At 41.3% G+C, this 21,706-nt stretch overlaps 1 protein-coding gene across 6 annotated transcripts in view; it reads right to left on the bottom strand.

Annotated features, from left to right (window-relative positions):
* Positions 1 to 21,017, bottom strand: part of LOC117764544 (solute carrier family 41 member 3-like) — a 28,607-nt gene extending 7,590 nt beyond the window's left edge. The window contains exons 1-11 of one of the 6 annotated variants that reach the window (XM_034590411.1): positions 20,809 to 21,017; positions 20,201 to 20,330; positions 20,034 to 20,101; positions 17,241 to 17,604; positions 8,723 to 8,830; positions 7,335 to 7,406; positions 6,904 to 7,048; positions 5,368 to 5,514; positions 4,077 to 4,221; positions 3,278 to 3,357; positions 221 to 355 (exon numbers count right to left, since the gene is read on the bottom strand). In XM_034590411.1, coding sequence (XP_034446302.1) covers positions 221 to 355; positions 3,278 to 3,357; positions 4,077 to 4,221; positions 5,368 to 5,514; positions 6,904 to 7,048; positions 7,335 to 7,406; positions 8,723 to 8,830; positions 17,241 to 17,604; positions 20,034 to 20,101; positions 20,201 to 20,254 — 1,318 coding nt within the window. In that variant the 5' untranslated portion in view covers positions 20,255 to 20,330; positions 20,809 to 21,017. Of the gene's footprint in view, positions 1 to 220; positions 356 to 3,277; positions 3,358 to 4,076; positions 4,222 to 5,367; positions 5,515 to 6,903; positions 7,049 to 7,334; positions 7,407 to 8,722; positions 8,831 to 12,516; positions 12,819 to 17,240; positions 17,605 to 20,032; positions 20,102 to 20,137; positions 20,382 to 20,808 lie in introns of those variants that run through there. The other 5 variants (XM_034590412.1, XM_034590415.1, XM_034590413.1 and 2 more) reach the window with 5 other exon arrangements.
* Between the last annotated feature and the right edge of the window lie 689 nt (positions 21,018 to 21,706).

Raw genomic sequence — 21,706 nt, 5'->3', positions numbered from 1 at the left:
TGCAGCTTCTCACTCGGACATTTGTGTTCTCACATGCAGCCCCTCCAGAGAAAATCAGGAGACTATCTGGAGTTCAGTGCATGTCTGAAAGCAGCTTAAATGTTACCCATCATATCATTATGCATATGTTATCAATACATTATGCAGCAGGAACAGATCATTTTGAAAGTAAAATTTCAACTTATTACTGGTGATTGCCTGTCCATTATGGCAGTATTACCTGAGGAGAAGAAGGTGATGCAGGGATTGGGCCAGTGCTGCCTCATCTTATAGGGCAGCACCCCAGGGATGCTCCAGAAGTGCAGGTAGGTCGAGATCCTACTGGCCTGGATGGCCACCAAGTTACCACCCACCCCTGCACACAGGGAGGAACAAATACAAAGGACAAAAGAGACAGAGGAGGTGAGTAAATCAATGAGAATATGAATGATGTTGCAATACAATGCAGAGAACATTTAATCAGTGGTTGTTTGGAGTGCGTCTGTGGCTGAGGGGATAGGGCGGGCCTGGCCGGTGAAGTCACAGTAAGTAAAAGACCAATAGAAAAAAATATAAGAGCACAAGAGCAGCAACACTTCCCTATAGAAAGAGGATGAACCACATGAGACCATATGGATCTGAGGCTGAAATATGACTCCAGCAGAACGTATCCTCTGAAGACTCTGGTAGACAGCTGGTTTCTGACTGACTCTGCATCATGATGTCTTATCTGTCTGCCGGTTCTGATCTTTAAATCTTTCCCACATGTCACAATCTTCAAATCCACCAAGCAGGTTCACCAGGTTTGAACGTCAGAGATGTAAGATGTTATCAGTGGCGTTCTGTCAGGGCATGTAAGACATGCAGTGCTTCAACTGTCAAATCTCAACATAGACCTCAATGAAACGACATGTAAGTGTTATCTCCATACATCTGATCCCAAAACAGCACTGTACCTCATAAATGATCCGGTGTTGCCTGTTTGCATTCATTTTCAATGAACGCCCTCTTGTGGTGGCAGTGAGTAATTCTCTCAGGAAGCTAGCTTGGCTTGCAGCCGCTGCATCTATAGTTTCTGTCATTTTCGTGGATGTGACTGTGTCCTGTTGACAAAAGCCGGAGCTTGTAAAGTGAAGGGGAGAGCAGCTGGTTCTGGACTTTTCCGTGTGCATATTGAGGATCGAACCTGGGATCTCAAAACCTAATCACCCCCCCCCCGCCCCCACTGCTCTGTGTAAAAGTCCCTGCATGCCACTGGATTCTGTCCTTTTCTTCAAGAGTGAGGAAAGGCAGTTTCTTTTTTTTACTTCCTCAAAGCCTTTTCTACATCCCACCGGCTTTAAAAATTTAAATCCATTTTATTTCTCCTACTGACAACGTATCTGCTGCGCCTAATTCAGTTACATCAAACACCTTTCCAAGTTACTTACCCACCAAAAAAAATGGGGCACAGATGTTCTTTTGTGAGATGGAAAAAACTGGGGTAAAACATAATAATGGTTTGTATGCGAGCCGGCGAGGGAAAATGGGAAATTCAAACCAGATTGGTGAGTTCAGAATTTCCCAGAGAGAAAGAGAGAAAGAGAGAGAGAGATTGAGAGACAGCAGTCAGAAAGGAAGAGACAAAATGAGTTGATGATTATTAAAGGCCCTGTCAGCTGTGCCTGGGTACTTGATGTGCACCATTAGTGGTTTAAATCGACTCTCCAATAATCAGTGGATCCCTGCGTGCATCAGCTCATAGCATAACCACTCATTTGGAAGGCTGCTGCTTTTCCTTCCATTTCTCTATGTCTGAGTCTATCTTACATCACTCTGACACAGCATTAGGTGCAAGTATAATCCATTCTCTGATTTATACAGCTGACGCAGATTTTCACATGGAGAAGAGAACTGCATACAAATCCAAACAGTTAAGTTAAACTTGTAAATGGGAGAGTTTACAGAAATCTCTGTTTCCACCTCCTCTCTAACTATCCATAACTTCATAATCTGTGGATCTTAAATGAAAAGAAATATGACTCTTTTTTAGTTGGTAACCATCAATATGCATGAGGGCATAAACAATTCTGCAGTGCACTGAATGTTCCTGCATGATGAACTCAAACTGCTCAAAAAGGTCTCTTCTCACCTCTCTCGGTCTTGGTTACGTCGATTTTTAAAGATTTTTGAAAATGGTAGCAAACGGTAGAGTAACTCCCATGTTGCACAACACGGGGGGGGGGGCACATAAGGAATTAAACACAGCTATCTCAAACTGATTTTTACTCAAGAATAGATAAGAGGACAACCCGCTTTACCCCCTGAGCCAGGTGTATTTTAATACACACTTTTGCAAACTACATTTAACAAACTTGCAAAACTGTAACTTCCCAGTGAATCATGAAAGTGGTTTGATGCTCCACATGTCGGCCTTGGTGCATCTGAAATAGCTGCTGCTTCTCTAAATGTTCCAGTGGTTTCAAAGCCTCATTGAAAACCTTTGGCAGCTCTGCATGTTTGACTCTATCGACTATAAATCATGCAGACATTAATATTAGAGACAAAAAATTTCCAAAGAATCACAGATGATTTTAGACAGACCTCCTACCTCCCAGACAGCCACTGGTTTTAGTTCAGTTCATAAATGGCAATTTCAATCTACTCAGATTTTCCTTCAATAAGAAGATAGACTCGCAAAAGTTGTGTACTTCTTAAAAATGTAATAAAAGGAGGTGAGCTCCATACTGCAACACCCACAAATTAAAGCAAGAGTCGTGACACACTAGATTACAGGGCTCCGGCAAATTGGAGTAATCCCAGTTAATCTGGCACATTAATCTTAAAAGTATAAAAAGGCTCTGTCATGTAAAAGCAGCTGATTACTCATCATTAAGAGAAAAATATAACTGCATAATAATATAACAGACAGGATAGAGTTTGACCATATGATCTAGTGTGTCTGACTGAAATCAATGTTGTTATATTCTCTGTTTACTGATTTACCACCCAAACTGCACATTTCTCTCTACATGGCTCCTATTTGCTGCTGCTGCTGCTGCCTCTCCCACATTTAAACCTCAGTTATTCCTGTTTTCAGATCAATACAATGTCAATATCAATGCAATAGTGATGGCATCTCTTACCATGCTCTATGAACCTCCCATAGACAGTGATGTGTGTTTGTTTGGATTCACTTTGGGCTCAAGGGGCTCATTGCTGAATCTTTAACATTCTGGCGTATGTGAGGAGCATGTGAATGTGTGTGTACTGTCAAACACTCATTTAACCACTTAACTTTATGGACCAATCAGCTTACCGTTGATGACGGGTGTAAAGACAGCCATGCCCTCGAAGTTGGGATCATTCACTGTCTTGTCCAGTATAAGGCCTCCAAAACTGGAAGTCACAAACACAGAGTTAATCAGAACCACACACAGTCATGGCCAAGTGAATGTTTGTAGCGAATTTGAAGAAATTCCCTCCCATGAGATATCTGGTTCACGAGAGAAGGAAGGACGGACAGATGCACAACCTGAAAACACGTCACCGGTGCAGAGACATAAAAATACATCAATGAAATATAAAAAAAATGTGTGGGATGTAGGAGGAATCAGAAATGGCTTATATGAAAACCACACCAAAAATATAACAAAATAAAATACCAACATACAAAATCTTCAATACAAATTGTATATAAGAATCAAGGAGAATAAAAATACAAAAGGGATGAATATATGCTATAAATACAGTATGAGATTAAAATAGCTAATTTTCATTAAAAATCAACTGTTTAAACAACAGAGCATTTATAAGTCTCTTTTTGTACATGAACACCGACACAGAGGAATCCAATAAGTGTACTTATTAATACCACAAAGTAACATTACATTAAAATAATATTTAATGGGATGGGATGAAGGTATATTTATAGTTAATTACAATTAATAGTTGCCAAAATAATACCGAAAACAACAAGTCTGACAGTTTCAAATTTTTCAGCATAATTATAAATCATCAACCTTAAACATCAGTATAAAATTCTACTTAATAAATGAATGTGATAATCAACAATTCAAGAACAAAGGTGAGTGTGTGATGATACTGTGTGTGTGTACCTGCTGATGGACATGGCCACTATAACAGGCTGCCAGCCTGAGCGGAGGACCTCCCTGATCTGAGGGCTCTGTCGAGCCACCACCACCCAAATGGGGATCAGAGCCAAGAAGAGCAGACACACCAGAGGAGACAGGTACCATATATCTGCAGGAACACATGGAGGGTGGTGAGGACACATACTTCTGTGCATTATCATGTCTGTGGTCATCAAAGGGTGATGATCAAGGCTTTATGATCTCGGTCACCTCAGATGAAGTTAAGAAGAAGGCATCCCCTCATCCCACCCTTTTCTGCTTATCAGCCTGCTCAATTTCTGAATGCCCATATATTCGTGGTTATGTTATTGGATCTCATATGTACTCAACAGTTGACCAAAGATAGCCTGATATAAACAATGAACTGTTCTAGGTGATCTTATTTTGATAAATTCTCATATTTCTTTACCTCCATTCACTGAGCCTCCCATGAAACAGTTTGAAGCCCACTCTAAGGAGAACCATACCCCACTGGTTTATTGGCTTCATAAGGGTTCACCTCTGTATTACATGTGTTAGCACAGAGGTCATGGTTAGTGATGGTGCTGTGCTGAACTACAAACCCCTCATGTGTGTATAGAGGACAGAAACTTAGAAACACCTCTTTATATAATGTGGTCCACTAACATTTAACTGTGACCTCAGTAATGAATGAACATTATGAGCTTTGATGTTATAGCGCGACTGTATCGCATTGTGTTCAAATCCATTCAATAAAACCGATATGCTCCACAGATGTAGTGGTTATTGTAGTAATTCATAAAGAATATGACTAGAAACACACACACACACACAAACAAACACACTTCCGCAGAAGTACTGGGAATATGGAATATACCACATCATATTCATAGAGCTTGTACTACAGTACACACACACACACACACACACACACACACACACACACACACACACACACACACAGGCACACACACACACACAGGCACACATGAAGAGATGTCTGCGAAGACAAATCTGACTTTTGCTGCCACCTTGTGTTCTATATTTATCATCATGATGAACACAAAATGTCTCTTTTATGGGGAAAAACAAATCACAAATCCAGATCTGCCAAGTTGAAGGAAACCCATAAAATGTCATCATATTTAAAAGTCGTAGTAGAGGTACTGAATTGACTGATGGCCAAACAAAGCAGAGCAGCACAGACAAAGTGAGACACAGAATCATAAATCAGATCTGAGATCTGGTTCATCTCCCTCGTGGCTCTGCGTCCAGTGTTACTTTATCTGCTCACCTATGTGATTATAGAGCGTGGTGCTGACCCCGGCCAGCAGGGACAGGGTGATCAAATCCCCCAGACTGGCAGCGATGGGGGTGGCCACGTTGTCGGGGTTGATCCCCACCTTCCTGGAGCCGATGATCACTCCGATCATCACCAGGCCTACACGTTGTTGGGGGAGTAGAAGAAGGAGGTGAGTGAAAGTGAAGACAGGAACAGATCAGTTGGTGTCAGAAGACAAAAACAGAAAATAAGACAAAAGAGAAATAAACACAACTGCCATTACTTTTCTGAAGGAAAGATTCAGACAGAAAGACAAAATCTGATGGGAGAAAACATTCATTCATGACAACACAATGCTTTCAGCTGGAGTGTGTTCGGTTTTCTTTCTTTCTTTTCTCTTTTCAATAAAGACTAATTTCCAATTATGCTCAGTGTGACACATGCTGCAAAACAGAAAGGCAGTAAAACGAGCTGCATTAGGAACTGAGCAGAATTAAAAATGTATCGTACATCGGAAAACTAATTGACAAAGAAGTGGTGAAATGAAAGAGAAATGAAAAATGTAAAGAAAGGGATGAAAGCTAGAAAAAGATCAGTCCCAAGATGACTCAGAACATTTAGGACACGTGTCCAGTCTGTTTAACAGCAGCAGGGATACATTACAGACAACACAGTGATTACATGATGGGAGGGGTATATATATATACATGCACAGTGAAAAACCTGCTGGGTCTGTACGTTGGGAGACACGTGTCTGTTCCTTTCTATTAATCCATTAAAAGGACGTTTACCAAACTGGATCATGTAGAAGATATAGCCTGAATCCAATGGAAATGCAGAATATATTTTAAACACTTCAGGTTTAAAATAATATCACGTCTGTAATGTATCCCTGCTGGTGTTGACAGACTGGACACGTGTCCTAAATGTTCTGAGTCATCTCTCAGCTTTGTAAAATCAGTCATGTAAAATGTATCGTAATTACAATTTAAGTTTTTAAAGCTAATTTTTCTCCTCATTTCCAATAAAATAGTGACATCCTCAATTTGATACTTTTTACAGTTTCGATGAAAATAAATGTTAATTTAAGTTTGATAAGTTTGAAATTTAGTGATAAAAATGCTGTGATGCTGTCATGAACCTTAATTACCTGAGTGTCACATGACCTTGTTTCATACATTAAGATGTATATATGTAGTTTGTTTCTTTTCAGTAAATTTGAACCAGCTGCATTTGAATCTGGAGACCGTGTTGATGTTTATCATGTGAAGCTCCTGCCACCGCTCACTATCTTAATGTACGATCAATCCCTATCAATCTGACTGCCTTTGTTACTTTTTATCTCTATAAATTTACATTTATTAAAACATTTTCTCCATTACACATTTACCTTTGTACAATTCAAGGTTATTTACATTGAACAGCTGACATTTCAATGAAAAGTGGTGGAAGGGAGTGTTCTAAAACTTTTGTATGCGTGTATTGCAGGTATGTACAATATGCCTGTACAGTGTATGAAGAACAATAAACGTGTCCCCGGCCACTGACCTAGAGAGAGAGCAGCGACGAATGCAGTGGTGATGCTGCTGGCACAAAGAACAGCTGCCTGGTCTATTTCTATACCTCCTCGAGAAATTGCCCCTAAGCACACGGCTGCCACCGCAGCGAGGAAGCCCACCACTGTGGCCTGAACCTGCACAAAATCGAAAGAGACAGAACACATTAATCATCTGCAGTACATCAATGAATCTGACATACGCAAGTGTGTCATCTACATAGGGCAGCAATGAACAATTCTTTTTTATCATAGATTAATCTGATATTACTCAATCAAATGATGAATAATTTGGTCAACGAAACGTCAAAGAAACACCCAAAAGTATTTATTTCTGTGTTCTGTCCGAACAGAAGTCCAGGACCCAAAGATGATCAGTTCACAATAAAAACATCAAGCTATGTAAATACATACAGTTGGTTACCTGTATTAGAGCCAGGTTGCTGCACACCATGGTCCATTGTTTAGCAGGGTCGTCCATTTGTCCTGTGTTGGACTGAAAACATGGAGATACCAATTTCAAAAAGGCACTGTCAATCGATGACATTATATAAATTCCATATTTAAAGTCCTGAAAAACTGTGACAATTACATGTTAGTGTGGAATATTTAGAAATAATACTTAAAGGGATAGTTCACAGAAAAAAATGAAAATTCACTCATTATCTTCTCAGGGGTAAACAGCGTTGCACCCCAATCCAATCCATTTGAAAGAAATTATGAATGGTGTTACCCCATTCACCTGTACCTTCATGTTTGTCCTGTTATAAGTTCCAAGTGAGTTTGAGGATTGTATTTTTGTAATAAATAATTGTAATAAATAATAATCAAACAGAAATATGTGGGCTGATGAAATTGAGAGTTACCTGAGTTTATTTTTACACAGTGTTTGTGCTTGTGCCTGATTTTTTTAGCGACTCCTGTGCCATCTACCGAAGCTCAAGTACGACAACATAACTCTGCGTGTTATATTACACATGACTCTGTCAAGTCTTACTGCAAGAAACCATTTAGAGTTAAGTAGTTAACATGATGGACATATTTATGTGCAGCTAAATAAATATACCCTGTGATGATATTTCACACTTCATAAAAGGTTTAAAAAATACTGTCCTCTAAGTGTGACTTTGAACTGAATCAATTGTGCATGATAGAAAGTATGTAGGGAAATAAATGTAAGTACTAAGGATTAGGGCTGTCACTTTCTATCCAATATTTGAACATTTATTTGAACGAGGCGGAAACATTTCATGTTCGAACTGTAATGACCCGTTCAATTTCAAAATATTAGGTCTAGAAGCTCATCAGACCGGCTGAAGTAGTTTGCCTCCTGATCCAGCAGAGGGCGATCACTCGACCTAATGCGTGCCTATCGGGGGAAGACAATGTGACACCAGAGCGTGAGAGAAGTGGCATGTGGAAGTGTTTGGGGTTCTACACTGTAAACATAGGTGAGGCTGTTTGTTGACTTTGTACCATGCATTAATCTGTGAGCTCACCCGTTAACTTTCCACCAAAGTGAGGCAGCGGAGGAGGCACGGCAGACAAGCGGAGGACCATTGGTTCATCCTCATTTGATTTGTGTGTGTGTGTGTGTGTGTGTGTGTGTGTGTGAGGGTGGGGGAGATATTTAAATGTAGTTGACCTGACTGCGTGTCAAATCAAATTGGTTGGAACTTGATTTTTAGAAAAAGTGACAGTTCTAGTAAGGATATAGTGAGATCTCCTTCTATGTCTTTGGACGTAAAGTTCTCAAACAAATATGAAATTGCATGTGGACCTTAAATAATTAGTTTATTAGGTTATTCTTACAGCAGTGGAGAGTCGGGCAGCCAGGGTCATCTCCAGGTTCCCTTTGAGTCCGACCAGTGCCGGCACCAGGATGAAAATCTCTGTTATCACCTTAAACACCTCCCAGTGCTGCAACACATACGCACATAAAACACACAAACATACAGCACATTCAGTGAATTACAATTCCTTCCCTTCTTCCATCTTAATACTGGAATATTACTATTTTAAAAATCTTCAGTGTCATCGTAACCACCATTGATGAACTCTCTGAACCTGCCCCCCTTCCTGATACACTTAAATAAGCACATAACATATTCTGGACTAACCCAGTAGCCTACTTTCTCCTGTTTCCACATCTCTGAGCATTGTGTGATGCCACGCCATAATGCACAGGCTCACTGGGTTTAGAAGACGTACAGTTCACAGAGTCTGCCTCATATTCTCTGACTACAATTCCAGCTGGCAGGTCCGGGACAGTTTAGATCTTTAAATAGATGCACGTATAAAAGAACAACATGGCTGCCAAGAGCAGAGTGATGTGGAGCAGAGGGAGGTGGGGAATTAAAGATGAGAGGCCGGATGTGGAGGAAGGAGAAAATAAGTTTTGTTGCAAAATAATAGAAACACAGAGAGTTAGTTAGTTTCATCAGGGACACGAAGGAGGGAAAATGAACACCTTCAATATCATAGTATTTTCTACCACATAGCCTTTAGTAAGCAGGCAAGATTTGAAATGCATATATTTGCCGAACAAGTCTGTGTACAGATGAGAAAATATTGTCTTTTCAGAAAATGTGTCCTCCTATGAACCTGGTATGAATCTGAAAAGTGAAAGTTTGGTAGTGAGTAAAGCTGCCTTCAGAGAGAAGTAAAAACACAAAGAAATGTGTAAATATAACGAGATATGCTCCTTACTTATCCAAGATTAACAACACATAGTCTGTATATTAAGACGGATAGCCAAAATATCCCAGATATGAACGCTGCCTTCTGGTCACATTTGGAGCCAGAGTCCGTGCATGTATCGATCGGGGGTGGAGCTACGGTCCCGTCGAAACACGAGTTCGGCCAATCGTGAGTCAGTCTCAGCTGTCAAACAAGATGTCTGACCCCACCTTTAATAAATTAATAAAACCAAACTTACCAGAAAACTTATCCTTTGAACATACATCTGTGTGATAAGATCTAAAATGACAGAAACCATCTTTGAGAATTATTTTTTTTACTTTTCAGTTTGGTCCATGTATCATACACTAGCATGGAGGAGGTGGGATGTATAACCTTTACTGCAGTCGGCCACCAGGTGGAGAAACTTTGGCTTTACTTTTGGAGAGCTACCATGACGACCATCTTTATACGCTAAGGCCCAATCCCATTTCACCACTTCTCCCTACCCCTTAGCCCTTCCCCTCCATTTTGTGCGTTCACGCGTAGGGGTAGTGTGTCCCTCGAAATGGAGATTTTTCACAGCGAGGTTACTGAACTTAACTGCTCCTCTAATGACAATTTGTCACTTTAGTACCTGATAGCAAAAGCATTGGTTTATTTAAAATCTCAACAACGTTATTACAATGACATCCTTTGAAAACCTTTTGTCGCATCTGTTTACATCAACGACTACTGATGACGTGTCAGGTTTCCGCGACGACCTCTGATGATGTAACGGCTTCTTGAAGGGCTGTCCCAATTTGACCCCTTGTGACTCCATTTAAGGGGCAAACAAGTGGTAGGGCCAAGGGGTGAAATGGGGTTGGGCCTATGCCTCAACGTCACCAGCTCAACAGGGCTCATGGGTGAGTTGAGTCTAGATATTTTTGTGCGAAATAAATGACTCAAGTGAAAATGCTTTTCAAAAAGTTGAAATGTCACAAGCAAGTTTTGACTTGGCTGAGGTGTAAAATTATAAAAGAGGCAGATGAAAACGTGAAATGTGTGCGGAGCAATGAGGAGATTATAACCTTACTCAAATTAATACAAGAAACAAACATAAATGCAATATTTCCATGACCAATGATAACATGTCTGCCTTCTGACTTCAGAGGACAACTAGCAGGTCCAGGATGGAAGGATAAATTGGAATAGTTCATTAGAGGTGTGTGTTTTGTGCTTCAGTCTGTGTGCTCCTGTGTGTGTGTGTGTCTGTGTGTGTCTATTTATACACTTCACTCTCACTTTGTGGACTGGAAGGTCTAGCTGACGCCTGTCATATTGGGAGGCTATCTTGGGACATGGCCTGCTTCTGCCATAACACCGCTGCTGCTGCTGCTCGGCTGCGACGGGCTAGAAGCCAAGACACTGCAATTCTCACAATATCTCAGGAGAAAAATCTACGCTTATAATTAATGATATTAATTCTGGAGACACCATTACTATATCATCAGCCTGTGCACTTAGTTATAATCATCATCAGAACACTTTGCACAACACTTTATATCTACACTAAAGAAGGAACTACTTGAACTATTGGACAGTGTGGACATTGCTTTCAGAATCAATGTCGTTACACTTTATCTCTGTCCTGCTTTCATCCTCCATCACTTATTAGATTAACTGTTCACTTTCATCCCAAGGCTCTCCTCTCTCTCCCACATCCAAATCTGATTTGGTAATCTCAGAAAGGCGGATGTTAAAGAAGGCTGCACATGTTGTACAGGAAATAGTACTATCAATGGAGAGGCTGGCATGTTATAACTAATATACATATTGCATCTTTTTCAATATTTCCATTCATTCATCCGTTGATCAATCCTTCCATTGACACGTCCATCTATTCACCCGTTCCAGTTATCTGCTTGTTTTAAAGGAAAAACACTCTCTTTCCTCTTTCATCCTTTTTCGCAATAATTTCTAAATTCTGCCTCTGTCGTCCAACTCAACCATCAGCCGTCTTTTTCTCATCACTCTCTCCACCTGAAGACAGAGAGCTGCCTGAGTTATGAAGAAGTTAGACGAGGCTGATTTATGATACTTAATAAAAGTCAGATGTCGGTCTGACCCTTATTTAAACATGAGGATGAAATGATGCCAGCTGAGACCACTCTCAACTCAGCAGAAGGTGAAGTCCATCTCTGACAATACTACTGTCATTCTTCCTACACCAAAAGTCAGCAAGTTCAAGTCCATCCTTCCAGGGATGCTGGAAGTTAGCAGCTGGGGGGAAAAGTGGCATCAAATGCTTCCTCAGATTGTTACTTATTCTTTGACACTTTCCGATTCAAATAAAATGTTGCCAACTTTAGACCATTTTATTCAAACTTACTGTAGGTATATTTGTGTTCACCCATCTTAGGAATGACATCCATACTGGGTGAGTCCTCCTCACCTCACAATTAAGGTCAACATTCAGTCCCAGTGGTGGAACTAGTAATGCATAATACAGTAGAAAACAAGGGTGTTTGAGTTCAGGATGGTGGACTGGCAGAGCAAAGCAAGAACAACTGTCTTGTAGGAAATCGGTCTAAACCAATTGACTTTTAACACCAACCATGATATTTCCATAACCATTTTTACAAACCCTAACCATGTCATAACTAGAGTTCATTTGCCATAACCTCAATCTGTCCCTATGTATCCCACTGTGCAGATGTTAAACAAAGTGTACAATTTTAAATGGATGTTAAAACTGTAAAAAGGAGATTGGCAGAAAATGAGTTACAACATGTTATAGAACTTATCATATAAAGTATCGTGCTGGTATTGGTAACTAAATTTGGATATCAAACTGACACTAGTATCAAGTATTTCAGCTAGTAGCCAACCCCATTCATTGGCCTGTCAATCAGTGTCTCACAAAATATCTTAGATTTCATTACTTGTATAAGATCCATAATGATGCCAGCGGAGACCATTCCGAGCCCTGACACCAGGTACGGCACCATGACCTGAGCAGCAATCAACCAGGAGCTCTCTGGCAGGAAACCATGTTCGGATCGAGTCAACTTCCACGTGACGCCGCGCAACTTTTTGCCCTGGTAGCGCAGCTCCAGCTCCAGACGCGTCACCACCATGTTGAATGAGGGCTTACTTAATCACATAGAGTTGTTATCCCATTGTTAGTGTAACTGCGATCCAAACGGGATGAGTGGAGACAAAAAACATCAGCTTCTGATGCTGTATATCCAAATGAACTTAGTTTCACTGCTTCGGTTGTCTTAAGAATGGAGCAGGGTGAATGCTGAATAAGAAAACATGAAGACTAATTTTCCATTTCTTCAGATCAGGCAAAATCAGTCAAATTAAAGGCGTCAGCACAAAGTTGAGGGTTAATGGAGTGTGTCATCTTTGGCCCATTGGTGAGTCAGCAGTGATGACGTATCCATTTGTCAACACCACTGGGGAACACAATCATTAAGACCAGTTGTGATTCATCGGTCGTAATGATCTTCCCAAGCACTGGTAGGCTACTCAGTCTCAGCTTCTCTTCAGCTTGATGTCCACGAACCACACCATGGATAGTTAAAGAAGTCTTGATTAAGTCCAGTTTCTTTGACCTCGTAGAGGATCCATTTCATGTAGTTCAAAGTCCTTTCAACTGAGTTGTAGCTGTGAATCCGTGTGATCCAGTGTAGTTGGCCTACAGTGTAAAGGCACAGTCGTATCCTTGTGCTTGCCGTGACAACTAAATGACTGACAGTGAACAAGAAGATGATGGATTGTCCAAAAGCTCTTGAAAGGAGTTAGAAGCAGAGTGATCCCTGTATGTCTTTGACGTTCCGGCCTCTTCCTCTCTTTCTGGCAGGGTGAAGTGAAGAGGAAAACAGAAAGAGCTCCATAACGGCAATAAGTGATCTGATAGGTCCACTGACGGAATGCAGCAGCCAGCTCCTGCCAGGCTGGTGTGTTTCTATCCTCCTGTCAGCATCAGGGTAGTCCTGCTCCCTGTGCTCTGCTCAGCTGTGACGTAGCAGAGAAAGAGGCAGGACCGTCTGCGCTGCCCGACGTGCAAACTCATGAGAGAAACGACCGGCTCACCCCCTCACACTCTCCCTCTTGCTATTTCGTGCTGCGTGTCTGTCTCTCGTCCTACCTCCCTGGAGCCATGTGACATCCCCTTCTCTATGTCGGCCAGTCTTGCTGCGTTTCTCTCTCCATCATCCCTCTTTTCCTGTTCTCTCTCTCCCTATATCGTGACTCATTCTTTCTCTCTGTGCATTTCCTCCATCTCTACCTCCGGTTCACCTGCTGTAAGTGCATTTGTACTTCGATCCTGTCATAGCCCTGGTACAATATCTCCTTGTTCTCTAACGCCACAAGTAAAAAGCATTATATTATACTATGTGAATAGGATATTGCCCTGCTTTTTAGAAAATGGACTGAACTAAAATATTGCTTTCACATTACTTTTCAGCTCATGAGAATCTTCAAATGTCAAACACAAGCTGACTTGTTTGTTGAATCAAGGTCATGTGTATTATTTGCCTTACTATTATCAAATCATTAATTTGAACACCACTTTATTAGTAAAGACTTTTTGCATTTTGATTGATTTTTGTCCATTCACCCATTTAAGCATCAGTAATCAAACTCAAGTCATAAGATAGTTAGGGTAAAATGTTTAACTCATTTATCCACCTATTAATTCCAGAAATCAGTCTGTATGACTGTCTGTCTGAATGTGGAACACACATCTAAAGCCTGTTTATCTTATTGGCTTCACAATTGGCATATGTATCATTAAGGGCTCAAATAAGTACAGTGTTGGATTCTGTGAAATTTGGACAGATGATATTGTCAATATTAAAGGGGACATTGTATGCCCATTTTACCACAAGTTGATATGGTTCCTTGGGGTCTTAATGAAATGTCTGTAACATACTTTGGTCAAAATACCACAAGGATCATTTAAAACAGCACCCTTTTTACCCTGTATAAAACAGCCCTCCACAGAGTGACCTGTTTTGAGTGCCTGTTCCTTTAAATGCTAATGAGCCAGCTCCACCCTCCCCCCTCTCCCCGCCAAGGCCATGTAGGGAGACTTCCAGTGCATTGTTACGACACAATTACCAGGAAGCTCATTCCAGTCACTCAAGCATGACGTTTCTGACTTAGAGGAACCATAACAAAACGCGCAAGTGTTTTTTTTCCAGAGTTTTTGGGTTGGTAGACATGCCAGATACCCACATTAACGTGTAGAAGCACTAACAAAGTGGAATTTGCATGCTATGTATAGCATGCAGTGACCACTGCTCTGTAGCAGCAGGGACTAGGTCTCATCATTGTATGTGACACTGTCGATCACAACAACAGCGTGTTCACAACAACGACAACTGATTATGCAATTCGGGGCTCTGTGGATTGAGTCCAGCAGCAAGTCGCTTTTAGAGTTTCAGAAAAACAGCCCATTCCAAACAGACAGGTTTACAACTGGGACTGCAAGATAACGCTACAAGATAATGACTGCATTATCAAACGTTTATACAAGAAAACATATTCACTCCAGATTATGTTTGGGTTACAATTTAACTGTGGTTTGTGGAATTTTAAATACTTAGGACGCTAGTGTTATAATTGTAACAGGCACTAGTTAGTGTACTGGGAGGCTGACCCCAGTTTACATAGCATGTGATGAACATTTATTTGATCCCACAATGGGATTTATTTTGAAGAATGACAGATCAAGGAACACACTATGAAGGCCAAGTAATGGTATGGAGGTGTCATGTCAGAAATATATTTCCATTTATGATGCCACTTATTAGAAAATCGGAGTGAGCCATAACTTGCACAAAAATTACAAACCAGCGAAAAATGAAAACACGTGCTGGCGGATGCAGAATGTAGGACGTAACGTGTGGGATTAAAGGTGGAGGTACGACAAAGGCAATGGTTGTTTGGACAGGATCCAAAACCACCACAGGCTACAGTAATCACCCTAATTACTGAGAGTCAAGTGTTCTTATCTTTTCTCCTCTCCATGCAGACAGGATATTTTCCATGTCCTTCTATGCCCCCTGTGCTGTGAAACGCAGCACTCAGCCAAACTCATGACTAATCACTCTCTCCGTCAGACGCGGGAGGGTAACTGTCACCGTAGAGGAGACAGTGGAGGAAACACTGATGAGCAACAGATGGAGTGAAGGGAAGGAGGCGAATGAGGGCGGACTTGTGTTTATCAGAGGACGACGGAGAGGGAGTATTAGGGACCAGCTCCACACAAAGCAGACAGCAGTGTGTCTGATTTCCCTGAGCACAGATGGCAGGGACGCCTGGCAGAGAATAAAGACACAACGCGCTCTCACACGCACACACGCGCACGCACACGCACAGGTATTCGCTCCACATCAATTAACAGAGAAGACACAAGCTGTCGACTAAAGACAGAAACACACTCAGAATACACAGCGAGCCTCCAGGTGACAAACAGCAGGTAGAACAAAGACCCCCGTTAAAGCATTTACAACAGAGATAACATGGTTTTTAATGTACAAGAGAAATATAGAACGTAGATGAGAATACTCATTTTGTTTTTGAATCAGCTGCAGTATTAGACTACACTCAGTTTTCATATCAGATACAAAACTTTTTTTGTATTACAATTAAACACATTGCACAGGATGTTTAGGATGAAGTCAGGTTTTACTGACAAAATTATTTATGTCAGATATTATGAAAAAAAGCCAAATATTAGCTGGTTGCAGACTGTCTCATATCATGAGGTCCTGCTCTTTCTGCTGTCCTGAAGTATATTAGCACATTACCACAGTTTGGTCTGTGGTGATGCTGATTGTAGTTTTTTTTCTGAAACTGCCAAGGGGCCTATGATCAAACAGCTGATTTAATAGTTGGATTTTCTTTCTTACTGTTCAACTGTGTGGTTTATATACAGGTTTGAATGATTTACTGAACTGCAGTTATTTTTTCATACACTGCATGTCAGAGTTCTTCACACTTCACAATTTTTCAAAATAAAAGCTCTGTAATTCAGCTTCATATAAAGCATTGAAGCAACAATACCTACATAGTGCTTTTACTTTGTAGACATTTGCCAAAGAGGAAGTGATTCTATGAATGTTGTTGCCATGACAAAGATCAGCATCCGCCGCAATACTCGTGAATGACTGTGTCAGTCCGATGTGGTGATATAAAATATATCAAATTATTAAAATGACCTGTCCCGCAAGCTGCCAGTTGCCGTCCATTGCTGTAGTTATCCGAGGATGCAGAGAAGACATGTTCAACTCGGTCCCCAAGAAGACAAAAACATGTTTTTTGAAGCCACTGTGACCTTGACCTTTGACCACTGAAATCTAATCAGTTAATCAGTGAGCCTTTATACCAAATGTGATAACGTTTGTACCAAATTTGAAGTCATTCCCTCAAGCTGATCTTAAGATATCATGTTCAAGAAAAACATAAACATACTTTGTGAGGCCACTATGACCTTGATCGTTGACCTTTGTCTGCCAAAATCAAGTTCACTCGAGTCCAAGTGAATTGTAACATCTTCAAAAACTTTGCTATACAAGTTATTAAAGACATAATCAAAATATTGATTTGAATAGTGATTTCCTGTTGCTGCAGGACTGTGCACACTCACCTGAACACTGTCCAGCACCATGCCAGCCATCACCATGCCCATCCCAGCCAGCAGGTAGGGAAATACCACCTGAAGACAGATCGCTATGGACGACTCCTCGTCCATCTTGGCCACTGACACTTTCGGCCTCTCCTCTGCCTGCCTTTTAGGAGGCAGAGGCTGGAGGGCCGGGTTTGAGATGAGGTCATCCTGCCCCTCTAAGGTGCCTCCCAAGCGGTCACTGGGACTCCCACCTAATGGGCTCTTCACCTTGGAGCGTGACTTCTTGTTCTTTTTCCTGTGGCGGGGCTGCTGTGGCGCCTTCTCCTCACCGGGCATGATGGCAGTAGAGGCTGAGACAGTTGGGGTAAGGGGCGGCTTAATCTGGGGATACAGAATAAATGGGACATATCTCTTTTATCAAATATAGAGCCAAACATCTGACACAGGGAGTAAAAGTTAAGTAAAAAAACATAACTTCATAAAAAGTACATTCGGTTAAATAGTTCAAATGGAGTGTAAAAAAAACAAAGCTGTATACAGTTCATTTAACTTCAAATGAGTTATTATAATCCAGATAACATCTTATTATTTATTATTTACTTTACTACCAGTCAGTCGACTTTAAGATAGCTGGCCTAGCCCTACGCACACACGCACAAAACAAACACACACTCAGCTATTTATTGAGGGCACTCATAGGCACAATGCATTCCATAACCCTTTACTATCACCTTAACCATAGCTACTAAACACATAACCTGAACCTAACTCTAACCCTAATGCTAATATCAAGTCTTAACCCTCAAACAGGCCCTGACTTTCAGGAACATATCTGTACAAGTACACACACATTCTGTGCAAGAAAAACAGATATTATTTGACAGCAAAGACCCCAAAAACCAGGAAAACCAAGGAGCCGAAAAATAAATTGAGCAGGTGAAAGATATTGGATGTGGAAGAGTAAGATACATTTGTGGCTTGATTTACTGTATTGAATGTGTGAGGGTTTAAGGGGAAAGTATAAACGTTTCTTTTATTTTTAACCGACTGCATTATTGATGTAGTAAGTTATATTGTTTTCAGTCACTTGTCAACCCAAAAATGTATTATTCATATGACCATTAATCATCCTTTTAACACATGTATTAAAATGGTAACTGTCTAATAAAGGATAGCTTGTATATACAGTATTTCTTTTAAAAATCAGATGGTGTCTGTGGGTCTTAATATCTATGTTGTGTGTAACATGCTCGATTTCTTTCTAGTATCATCTTACCTACTTTGCTAATAGCCAACTATAATATCTTTGCTCAGAGGAGTAGCATTAACTGTCATCCACAGTTACAGTCTGTCGCATCATATCTGTCGGAAATTCAGGGTTTTCCGGACCGTCGAAGCTCGTTCACTTCTTATCGGGTTAAATCACCATGGTAACTTATGCTGAACGGCTAACCTGGTCTGGAGCAGGTTAAGTTGGAGATAAGAGATCAAGCAGTGTAAAAGCTCCGCCCACTTTCAAAGGAATTGATTGACCAATCAATTCCTTTGAAAGATGACATCAGCGTTCTCAGAGGATCCTGCGGAGCTGGTGTGGATAGAGTCTCTGAGGAGGACAAGGGTCTTCAGAAACCCACAGAATCCTTTGGCCTACCCTGATGAGTGTCTTAATGAAAGATATAGATCCTCATCAGAGGGAATGATAAACGTTTGTCAGCTGCTGGAGCCGAACATAACCAACCTGACACATAGGAGCAACGTGCTCACAGTAACACAGATTGTGTGCGTAGATCTACGGTTCTTTGCTTGTGGGAGTTAATGATATTGATGTACTGGGTGTGTTAGTGTGGGGATAACCAGAAATAGCTAAATACTTTATCCTTCCTTTCAAGTCGTTTTATCCTGTGAAATTAAATATATATTTATATATAAATATATTTGGACCGGGGGATAGAAACGTTACAGATTCACCTAGTGACAGCACTCACCAAAGTGACACTACGATGTTGCGTGGTGTGCACTCTTTTCTTTCATGTTTGGAAGGGGAGGTTGAGGTGAGGGGTATTCAGCTGCAACATGCAACTTCACCACTAGATGTCTCTAAATTCTACACACTGTACCTTTAAAAGGAAGGATAAGGGAAGTTTAAAACAATGTCTGGTTAGATAGCTCGATCTCTGTCCCTAACACACCCACTACATCTCAATCTCTCCCTGTTTCCAGATGCGCCAGATGCATCCTGTCACCTAGTTCCCAAATACGCACAGTGACGTTCCATGGGCCATGGCGCACACAAATAGAAGCTACATCATGTGATTCAGTGGAACGTTTCATTGCTCATCCAAGAGGCTTCTTCACTTCAGCTCCACAGATCTTGTTGGAGTTATTTATCTCGTTTCCACGCTTTATTATATCGTGGTCACGTAATCTATTTTTTCAAATGTCACAGGGCTCTGTAACTGACACATTAACCCAATCAGAGATGTTTTACCAGCTGTTCTTCCTCCAGTCAGCAGCTGTAACTGTGTTTCTTTTAGTCTGGATGATGTGTTTGTTCTCCTCATATTTTATAATATAACAGTTTGCTCCTCGTTGTTAAATGTGAGGCTCTGCTGCCAGTCAAACTTCTCCATGTCTGTGATTGGTCATACGCAGTAAACACCGCCCCTTTCATGTACATGCGCTCAGATCTCGATAAGGAAAACCCGGGTTAACTAAGTGACAGTTTAGCCTGACTGGGTTCGTTCGGTTAAGTTCAGCTGGATCTCGGGGAACATATCCTGGGTCTGTTGAACTCGCTTCGTAGTACAGAGCCCAGCTGTCATGCATCTGTTTACCCGATGGGAGAGTTTGTTTATCCACAGAGTCAGTTCTGCACGGACCTAATGACAAGAGGAATAAAAACATGAAATACACACAGAGTCCCGGAGTGTCAGCGATCATCTGCAGCTCCACGACACCATCAGCTTAGACACACACACACTCTCTATCCGCCGTGCAGCGCTCCACTGCAGGCTGCCATGTGTCCATCCCATAATACCCCAGTGCTGCTCCGGTAACTAATGGTTACACAACCAGGCGCTCTTCCGATTGGATAGAACCAGTAGTAGACTGTGTAGCACCGCCCCCATGTGGAGAGAGTGATTAAATGACGTGGGGGGATCCCAGTGTTAAATCAAGCCCTCACTCTTCAAATAACCATGACCATTGACCATGTATTTGTAATAACATTAAATTAAATAAAATAACATAATCTAAGAGGTTGAAGATCAATACATACCATACTGAGACCATAATACACATTTAAGAGCTATGTTGTAGACCCCTGATATTTCCAAAGCCCCCTGGTTTAACCACTGTAGGTAGTGAAATCACCATGACTGTAAGTCACACACTAGCTAAGTCCGTGGCAGGCACTGCTGATAATGAAGACATATGCTCAGTCAACATATACGCTCATTAACTAGTGGCTGAACAGCACATTACTGGCATCTCTCCAGGCTACCCAACAGAATTAAGCTTACAACACACACCCTCAGTGGATATAAGTGTCTGTTAAAGAGGCTGAGATTTGATCCATCGCCCTTACCTTTGTCTCCAGAGCTTGTGAGGCCGAGAGTGTGCACAGCTGAGGTGAACGCGAGCCCTCAAAAATAACTGGGTGTGTGCTTGCTATGCTGTGTGTGTGTGTTTGAGTGTAAATGTCTCCCTACGTTAAGGCTATGTGTGTGTTCCTCATTACGTGTGCTCTTGCATTTTTGTACATATGTCGCTGCGTTAAGCCCGTTCTCTGTGTGTGTGTGTGTGTGTGTGTGCGTGTGTGTGTGCGTGCATCATGGGGCACCGTCTTGAATTTCATGGCATTGGCAGATAGGGATATCCTCCTCCTGTCACTTTCCATCTCTGGCAGACTGGTGACAGCAGCTACAGCACTTTCACTGGTTCATTCATAGAAGGAACAGACTCGTCATATTCAGCCACTTCATGTAAACTACATGTTTAAAAAACCTACAGGCCACTAACCTGTATACATACACACACATATACCTTATCTATCATCGAGAACATGGCTGGTTTGTTGCTGTAAACTAACCTGTAAGTGTAACAAGGAGCAGTATCATGATCTTTTCACAGGTTACACTGCTTCTTTGTAATGTAACACCACACTGAGTGCATGCTGGGACATTTACTGTTTATGTCACACTGATGTTGTTAATACCTTAGCGGTCTGTGTCTAAATACGACTCTCACTGGTGTATTTCATTCACGTGGGAGACAGAGTGAGAATTTCTTCTTCTGCCTTGACACCGAAGACGTATCAGGTATCAGGCGGCTCTCACTGCCAGCTGTAAGTCATAACCGTTCCAGTAATGTGGAACTAATTGTGTCGGCTGCTGCACAGTGGTGGTATAGATACAATCAGAGCCAAATGCTATTTAAAATCTTATGTTTTATATGTTGTTTTCTAACAGGATGCCTTGTAGGGT

Source organism: Hippoglossus hippoglossus, chromosome 7, assembly GCF_009819705.1.
Source record: "Hippoglossus hippoglossus isolate fHipHip1 chromosome 7, fHipHip1.pri, whole genome shotgun sequence".
Lineage (NCBI taxonomy): Eukaryota > Metazoa > Chordata > Actinopteri > Pleuronectiformes > Pleuronectidae > Hippoglossus > Hippoglossus hippoglossus.
Note: the sequence above shows the minus strand (reverse complement) of the source record. Positions and strands in the feature narration are given on the sequence as shown.